The 9,424-nt window shown below is 52.4% G+C and overlaps 1 protein-coding gene across 1 annotated transcript; it reads left to right on the top strand.

Moving 5' to 3' along the window:
- The first annotated feature begins 3,053 nt into the window (after window positions 1-3,053).
- On the top strand, window positions 3,054-4,786 carry LOC125514508 (3-ketoacyl-CoA synthase 5-like). The gene has a single exon (XM_048679850.1). It carries the CDS (start codon window positions 3,137-3,139, stop codon window positions 4,589-4,591), a length of 1,455 nt encoding a protein of 484 aa, XP_048535807.1. The 5' UTR covers window positions 3,054-3,136; the 3' UTR covers window positions 4,592-4,786.
- Window positions 4,787-9,424: the final 4,638 nt, after the last annotated feature.

Below are 9,424 nucleotides of genomic sequence, written 5' to 3'. Positions count from 1 at the left end.
TTAGGCTTAGGACTTGAGGACTAATATCGGGCCTAAGAGCATCTTCAACAGACACGCAGTTGCGCGGCGAGCAAAATATTTTCTAGAGCATCAAAATAGTCCTTTTGCGCGTGGGAGCGACAAAAAGGTTTGTCAAATGCACAAAAACACGGCGCCCAATCCGGCGGCCCCACCTGCAGCAGTCTAAATTTTACAGCATGCGCGAGCGGGCGCATCAAGTACGCAGCGCGCGATGCCGTTTTTTCCAGTGTGCTGAACCTTGTATACCGCGCGCGGGATTTTAGCATGGCTGCTGAAGCGCTAGTTTTGGTCGCGCGCACTATATAGCTATTTTTTTCCAGCGCGTGGCTTATCTAGCGTGTCTATTGGAGATGTTCTAATGAAAGGGTCTAGTTGGTTTTTCTATGGGCCTGCTTGATAAGAGAAGTGACCAGTGCCTAGAGTCACCAATACTAGTAGTGTCCAGTTGGCTACTAGCCATTCAGACTTGAGAGTTAGCTTATACTTGTATGAAGTGCACTTCTACATATAAAGAATAAGTATAGAAAATATATTTATTTTATTATCAATATTAATGGGCAACCCATTGGGTGATCCACAGACATAAATTTATATCCATACCCTACCCATGACTAATTGAATTACCTGGTGGTAATACCCATGGGCGAAGTTGGTGACCCATACCCTACCCATTGGGTCGAGAGCCCATGGGAAGATTGTCGTCTTGAGCCATGACCAAGGGTATAAGGGCATCTTTAACGGTAACCCACAAATTTTCTCTCGCATCCGTCCATGGACAAGGGGTCCAGTCCGCGGACACAAACGTGGGAGGCCGCCATCCAACCGTGGCTGCATATATCCGGCCTTCCTCATTTTTTAAGTCCGAAAGATCAAACACACACACACAGTGTACTTACGTTCAAATAGTCGCATGCAATAGGAGTTTGAATTTTAAAAAGTTCAACTATTTCATCCCAACATTGTTTTCCGCTTGATCGCCCACTAATGCTCAATCAGACTTTCTTCAGTTGCTCATGAGTTGGGCGATGCTGAATTTATTGATGCATTTGAATAAATTCTTCAATTGTGGACGGATTCTGGTATGAAAGTTGGATAGGATCACCCATGTTTTTAAATTCTAGAGTTGTGGCAGCATCATCACCCTCATTCTCGACGATTATGTTGTGCATGATCACACAACATGTCATCACCTCCCACAAGATCTCTGGATCCCATTGTTTAGGAGATCCACGAACAACTGCAAAACGGGCCTACAGAACTCCAAATGCCCTCTCGACATCCTTTCTAGCCGCTTCTTGTCTTTGGGCAAAGTGAGCTTTTTTCTGGCCAAGTGGATTAGAGATGGTGGTGACAAAGGTAGCTCATGAAGAATAGATACCGTCAACCAGATAGTAGCCCATGTTGTACTCATGTCCATTGACAGTATAGTGTCAAGGAGATCCTTTTCCTTCAATCAACCTCGCAAACAACGGTGATTGCTGCAGCTCATTGATTTTTTGTGAGACCCGGCATTCCAAAGAAAGCGTGCCAAATCCAAAGATCTTGTGATGCATCTGCTTTAGGTACTGTGGTGGGCTTCTTAACATGACCCTAATATTGCCCTTGTAAAGCCTTCAGAAAGTTCTTCCATTTCCAATGCATGCAGTCAAGAGATCCATGCAAGCCTGGCCACCCTCTTGCTTCTGAGATTACCAAGAGCCTCTCTGTGTCTACCACAGTTGGTTCTCTCATGTACTGAGGTTTGAACACCTCGACCACTGCAGTTGCAAAACCTGACCATGGCATCTCCACATGTGCTCTCAGACATCTGTAGGTACTCATCACACGAATCAGCGGTCGTGCCATATGCAAGCATGCAAAGTGCGGCCGTCCACTTTTGGTAACCAGAGAACCCAATCGTTCCCACGGCGTCCTTCTTTAGGATGAAGTAGTCATCATAGGACCGGTCGCCATAGTACAAATGATCGAAGACAGTCTTGCGCATCCGAAAGCGCCGACAAAAATGGTCAGCGGAGAGTGCATCGGGGACAAAGTAGTCAGCCATCAGTGTCAAATGGCTGCGCGCCCTGTTGCGGTTGAGCACTCAGACCCTTGATTGAGCCCCTGAAATTGAGAGCATACTCCTCTGCACGATCCGCGTCTTCAAGGACCGCCTGCATCATCGTCGTCTCATCGGAGTACTCCTCCTCGTCCGACAAGCCGTCGCACGACTCAACATACTGCTCGTATATGTACTCCAAATGAGAATCCATTGCTAGAAAGAAAAAAGGGAAAACTTTTTTACCTACGCCAATACATCGAATAGTTGTCGGCCATGGTGAGTATTCGGAGGACATGGATTGAACGGCGATGGAGGACAAGCGAGGTGGAGCCCTGCTGGAGCGCTGGAGGTGACAGAGGCGTAGAGTTCCGATAGGGGTGTGGCATGGCGGACGGGGTGATGAAGCGGTGACGAAGGCAGGAGAGAAAGAAGGAAAATGAGAAAATGGGGAGGATGAAGGCGTGGGTTCAAGAAGGGTTTTGGGTGGATTGAGGGTGTCGTAGTCCTACATGTCTGGTGTCCGAACTTCCACAAATCTCCTCATGTTTAACTTTGGTTTACCGGAGAAAACGCATCCGGACCGTCTCACAGAGAGATACAGTCCCGCGTTAGATGACTTTGACTTTGACGATCTAGAGATACAGTCCCACAAACGGATGCGGGCGATTTACGGGTCGCCTTGAAGATGCCCTAAGGTAGCCGGTGGGACGACATGTTACGTGGGCCGTCGGATGATGCCCGGTGCAGCACAAATCTACTCGCAAAGATCCAAGGGCTTTTACGCAGTCGACCGAGACTTGATTAATCTAAGGGGAGTAGCCACCTACTCACACAGCCGACTCATCAAGTCAGGATCGTGAGTCCTCTGCCTGCTTCTGTAGCGTGATCTCTTCTCGGGGCGACAGGCTCGGGCCCCACCTGCGGGGTCCGGCACCCCGAGTTTGGCTTCTTTAAATTCTCCCTCCCGGCTTTCTCCTCGCCTCCCACCGCGAGCCAGGCGACACACACCCACGAGGCCACAAAGCCACAGCTGCTCCCAACACAGACGCAAGCGATACAGAGGGCGCCGTTAGCATGAGCTCGTCGGCGAAGCTCAAGCGGCTGTACCAGCTGGCGGTGAGCAACATCGTGGCCATCGCGGCGGTGCCCTTCGCCGCCTCGGCCCTGCTCAAGGCGGCGGAGCTAGGGCCCGAGGAGCTGCTCGCCCGGCTGCGCGCGCTCCGGCCCGTGCACATGTTCCTGGCCGCGTTCGTCCCGGCCGCGGCGGCCGCCATCTACCTCAAGCTCCGCCCGCGCGCGGTGTACATGGTGGACTACGCGTGCTTCCGCACCAGCCCCAGCTGCCGCGTCCCGTTCGCCGCGTTCCAGGAGCACGCCCGCGTCTGGCCGGGCTTCGACGAGCGCAGCGTCCGGTTCATGTCGCGCCTGCTCGAGCGCTCGGGGCTCGGGGAGGAGACCTGCCTCCCCTACGCGCAGCACTACATCCCGCCGTCCCGCGACCTCGAGTCCTCCCGCGCCGAGGTCGAGCTCATCGTCTTCTCCGCCATCGACGACCTGCTCGCCAAGACCAAGGTCGCCCCGGAGGACATCGACATCCTCGTCGTCAACTGCAGCCTCTTCGCCCCGACGCCGTCCTTCGCCGACATGATCGTTAACCGCTACAACCTCCGCAAGGACGTCCGCAACGTGCACCTCGCTGGGATGGGCTGCAGCGCCGGGCTCATCTCCGTGGGGCTCGCGAGGAACCTGCTCCAGGTCGCGCCCAGGGGCTCGAACGCGCTGGTGGTGTCGACGGAGACCATCACGCCCAACTACTACATGGGCAAGGAGCGCGCCATGCTCCTGCCCAACTGCCTCTTCCGCATGGGCGGCGCCGCCGTGCTGCTCTCCACCAACGGCGCCAACGCGCGGTTCCGGCTGGCGCGCGTGGTGCGGACGCTGACGGGCGCCCAGGACGGCGCGTACCGCTGCGTGTACCAGGAGGAGGACGACCGGGCCAACGTGGGCATCAACCTGTCCAAGGACCTGATGAGCGTGGCCGGCGACGCGCTGAAGGCGAACATCACGGCCATGGGGCCCCTGGTGCTCCCGGCGTCGGAGCAGCTGCTGTTCGCGCTGTCCTTCATCGCGCGCAAGGTGGTGAGCCGCGGGATCAAGCCGTACATCCCGGACTTCCGCACGGCGTTCGAGCACTTCTGCATCCACGCGGGCGGGCGAGCGGTGATCGACGAGCTGCAGCGCAGCCTGACGCTGTCGGACGAGCAGGTGGAGGCGTCGCGGATGACGCTGCACCGGTTCGGCAACACGTCCAGCAGCTCGCTGTGGTACGAGCTGGCCTACGTGGAGGCCAAGGGGCGCATGCGCAGGGGCGACCGCGTGTGGATGATCGGCTTCGGTTCCGGGTTCAAGTGCAACAGCGCCGCCTGGGAGTGCATCCGCCCGCCGGCCGCGCCCGGCGGCGCCGACGGGCCCTGGGCCGCCTGCGTCCACCGCTACCCCGTCGACATCCCCGACGTGCTCAAGCATTAGCCTAGCCAACCCAACCCAGCCCGGCAGCTCGTCTGGTGCACATTCGTACACACACGTTGGCTCGTACACAGAAAAGTCCACACACTCCAGTAGCCACCACTAGGTGGTAGCACTAGCTAATACTCTACCAACGATCGACCCGTGCTCTGTACGTAAAACTAGTCATTGCTGCATGCATCCAGTGAGCTCATCTCATCTCTCTCTCTCTCTCCACGTTGCATTGCATTGATGTATGCTTCTCCCTTTTACTTCCCCTCTCCCCACCTCGCCCCTACGTGATCCCACGCACCAAACGTTTTACTCTTCCGAATTAGACTTGTCTTGAATTTGTCTAGATAGGGATGTATCTAGGTCTAGATACCTCTGTATCTAGACAAGTCTAAGACTGAGAAGAAGACGTGAGGTCCCGACGGGCGATGGTAGCTAGGGTTTTGCATTGGAGCACTGATTCCGTCGCCGGTTCGCCGCCGTGCTCTGCCCCATCTACCATGCTCGTGCTTGTGCGCTGCGGCACGCACGAGGTGGCTTGGTTGCTTCGGTCGCTTGCCCTGTCTGTTTACACTCGTTAGCCGTTACGTACCGCACGCTCAATTGGCGTGATGATCAGTAGTACCAGACTGCCAGTATCGTGTACACAAGTCCCTCCGTTTCCGTTTCTGTTTCTGGGACGACTCGATAATGTTCTCGCCATCCCTGCTCCGTCGTCCTACGAGTTAATGAGACGAGGAAAAAGAGAGAGAGAGTTGGCTCGCCCTCGCTCGCCCAGTGCATCAGTGAGTGCCCTACCTACCACCCAGCCCTGCTCCATCAATTCATCTCTGCGCGCCGCGGTGACGGACGGACAGTCACTCACCGGATCTGTCTGACCCCGCCGCTTCGGCGCTTTCCGCCCTGACATGCCACCCCGGTTTAATTCAATCCCTGCACGCGCGGCCGCAGTCCTGCCCCCGCCGCTGGCCTGGAGTTATGGCCTGCCACGGCCGCCCCCCCGCTCGCTCATCCTGACCATCCAGTCTTCTGCATGCATGCATGCGCGAGATGCGGCAACGGCAGGACGGGGCGTACGTGTCGCGTGCGAGCCCAATCAATGCCGGCCAGGGGCGCTGTGCGTATCGGCAAGCCCAGCGGTCGCGTGCCATCGGCAGCGCGCGCCGCGCATGCCATATTGCCATCGGCGTCGACAACCGGTGGCATGTCGCCGTCCCCGCCGCGTGCGCAGTCCAGCTCGGCCGTCTGGCGCGCCACCTCGCCGGCCCGTCGGCGTCCAGGGCCCCTCCTTGCGCCGGAGCGGCATGAATGTGCAGTCGCATTGCCCCAACCGCGGCCACCACCACAGTCAGTCACCGGAGTAAATGGCCGAAATGTACTGCTCGGTTCGACCAACACGGGGAAACATCGGCACCAACCACCGGTTGCTATCCTCCGCCCTTTGTGGTTCTCGCAGGAAGAAGGGAGAGCCACAGGCAGCGATCCCCTACCCGAAAGGAGATGTTTCAGTACGAGACAGTGTGGCGATCTGGCTGCCGAGGAAAAGAGCAGACACGCCAAACATCGGAAACCCTAGGCTCCTTCGGGCGATCCCGGACGCACAGGCTGGCCGTTTTGTATACACTGATCTGAACATATGCATATCTGATGATCTCTGGCAGCACATGCAGATGAGCCAACTGCTTCTTTGACTGCATACTCTCTCTTTTTGTCTCGTGCCAAATATGCAGATGTAGCAATAGCGATAGATGCATCGCTGCGTGGATATATATGTGCTATGTGGGGTGCGGATACATCATGCATATACATTATACAGACAAGATCAGCAAATTTGGCTTCTTGAGAAATGCCGATGGATATTGACGATCTGAATATACGCATGGCATATCACCAGTACCACGTGTGCAAACATTGCCGACCACGAGGAGGCGTCCACGTGGTCACAAAAACTCTATCAAAAAAAGGATGGTGAGGCATAGTATTGCACTCCGTACACATTGCTCTGATTCCAGAGTTACTAGTTTCCTCGTACTTGTTTGTGCGTGGTTGAACTGGCAGCTAAATTGCAGGTTCAGCTGACCTGGATCGTCTCCAACTAGTTGGGCAAGGACTGTGGCGGAGCAGCCGGCGCGGCATATTCCAAATCGATGTGGTCATCCTACGTCCACCTTGTGATGCGAGGGCGACATTCTTCCAGCTTTAGGGTGAGCTTCTCGAAATCCCGATGGTGCGGTGCCTATGTGCCATGGCGAGGGGGAAGGGTCCCTTTTCGGTGATTGAGACGGAAGATGTTGGTTCCCGTCTTCTCTAGGTGTTTCTGGAGCACGGTACATTCTCGAAGGTCGGCTATGTCCTGCTGTGCTGCTTCGTTTTCTGCTACATGTGATCCTAGTGTGGAGTGATTGGCCTGTGCTAGCTGCAATTCATTTGCAGCTTGCGGAGGTTGTAGTGAGTAGGCTTTCCAGTGTTCCCCGTTGTATCGTTCTGACCGTTGTAAGTTGGGTTGTCTGTTGTAACTCCTGGCCGGTTGATGCCTTTGTTAATTCAAAGCCGGATTTTTCGCGAGCCTTCGTTCTAAAAAAAGCTGACCTGGATCTAGAATCGAAAATGCACGCGCGTTGTTAAGTGGCACGCCTGCACCGCCATTGGCATGCTGGCACTGGCAAGCTGTTCTCTCTACTGAACACTGACCCGTGCTGAGGGGAAGTTGTGCTTCTTCTTATTCTTCTTCTTTTTTTTGAGGGAATACTGCGGGGAAGGTGGAGAAGGCAATGTTGCTTTTTTTTTGAGGGGCTGAAGGCAACGTTGCTAGTGAAGAGATACGCGGGCTGGGCCACACTACGCTACTTCTGGGCTTTTTTTTGCGATGAACTACTACTGCTGGGCTCTGCTCACCTGGATCTTGGTCTTGGACTGACTAGTCTGGTTGATCCTCAACAAAAAAAAGGCTAGTCTGGTCTACAACTTTGCCATAGCGGTATAGCACCCTCGGATTTATTTTTTCTAGCTTCCCAGAACGAGCTGCATGAGTTAAGGCCAACTCACCCCAGAACGTAGGTATGATATGTTCGGATTTTGTTTGTTTGGATCACGCGAGCGGACGACCATGTCCGATTTTGGTTGTGGGATTTGTGTACGCCCAACGTGTCCGACACATTCAAACTTTGTCCGTCTTTTGAACTTAAATTTATACATGAACGAACATAAAACAATTTAAACTTTAACTTATGTATTACATTAAGTCCAAAAGCAAATAGGGGCAGTTGGCTAATGTAGCCCTTTGTCGGAAAGTAAACAAAGACATTTAGGAGCTTCTCAGTTGTCCCATGGGAGACCGACGTCGTCTCGTTAATCTTCACTTGCGAAGTGGCACAGAGTAACGAAGGGCGTTGATACTTTACACACATTGAACTTAACTGAACTTGCTTTCAGGTGTTGATTGCTTCAGAGAATCCATGCTAGGGTCTTGATACTCGCAAGGGCAAAGACAGGACCAAGGGCGGCATGACGTGGTCACGTCGACAAGCCCGAGCCGAAGGCTAGGTTAGCGATGGCGACACGTGCAGGGGCGGAGCAACGAAGAGACAATGCCACAAAATTTTTGATGGAGACCGGTGCGATGTCTTGCTAGTGGAGAACGGAGAGGGAAACAACCAGCGTTAGCCGAAATCGTAGACGCAAGCGATGATTTGGGGGAGGGGGGCAGAGAGAGAGAGAGAGAAGGATGTGTGTGCGTTTTGGCTTGTGAACCAATGAAGAGAGTTGTACAAAACCCCCAAAAAATGAAAGGTTAGAAAAAAAATCAAATGGCAGAGGGACAAGCGAAGGGCAGACAACTGACATACGACGGAACTTTATACATTTATATATATATATATAATAGGTAGGGTGTTTTGGAGGCCGCATTTTTTAAAGGAAAACAAAAGCCAAACTTTTCAGTTTTAAAATATTCAGAAAAAAATATACATGTATATATGGATGTAATGTACTCCTTCCGTATCACACTACTAGGGAAAAACTTAGCAGTAGCGCCGGTTTTTGGCCTATCAGTAGCGCGGGTAGGCGCGCTACTGATAAGGCGCTACAGCTAATGCTTAGCAGTAGCGCCTACAGGCACTCGCTACTGTTATATCTACTTAGTAGTACCGCTTGCCTAGTCAAGCGCTACTGCTAATTACTAGTAGCGCTTTCGAAAACAATCGCTACTACTATCATTCCCTATTCCATTTCTCTTGAATTTTAGGTCGTATTCATATACCTGTATACAATTTTTCATACAGTAGCAATTTAGAGATTGTTTTTATATCATAATGAGTTATTAAATCACTAGGTGAAAGAACCTTGGATTAGTTTCAAGTGCATGGATCCAAAGTAACCAATTGTCACTTTGGATCTATCCATTTGAAACTAATCGGCGGTTCTTTCACCCAATGACATAATAACTTATCATCATCATCATAATATCATTAACAACTTATCATAATAATACATCATTGTCACATAACTCCTCATAATCATCATTTTCGTCCAATGTCATATAACAACTTCGTCACTAGTTATAATAACAACTCCTCCTCATCATCATCATAGTAATCATAATCACTACTCCTACTCAGCATCACCATCAAGTCTAAGACATTGTAGTCATATATAAGCTAACCTACTCCTCTCTCCTAGCTAAAATACCATAAAACAGATAAACCGGTCCTTCACCATAATGGAGAATGGACATAAACCTATCTCCAACTTGTGGCTTGCGCACATTCATTTTGTCTCCAATTATTTGCGTGTGCGCATTCATCACTTTGCTCCATTCTTTGATTTTGAGCCTTCCATCATTTGAAG

This window comes from Triticum urartu, chromosome 6, assembly GCF_003073215.2.
Source record: "Triticum urartu cultivar G1812 chromosome 6, Tu2.1, whole genome shotgun sequence".
NCBI classification, from domain to species: domain Eukaryota; kingdom Viridiplantae; phylum Streptophyta; class Magnoliopsida; order Poales; family Poaceae; genus Triticum; species Triticum urartu.
This window is presented reverse-complemented; position numbering and strand designations above follow the sequence as displayed.

Bases quoted from the DNA above. Each gene is read 5' to 3' on its own strand.
- LOC125514508 (XM_048679850.1), top strand. From the start codon at position 3,137: ATGAGCTCGTCGGCGAAGCTCAAGCGGCTGTACCAGCTGGCGGTGAGC.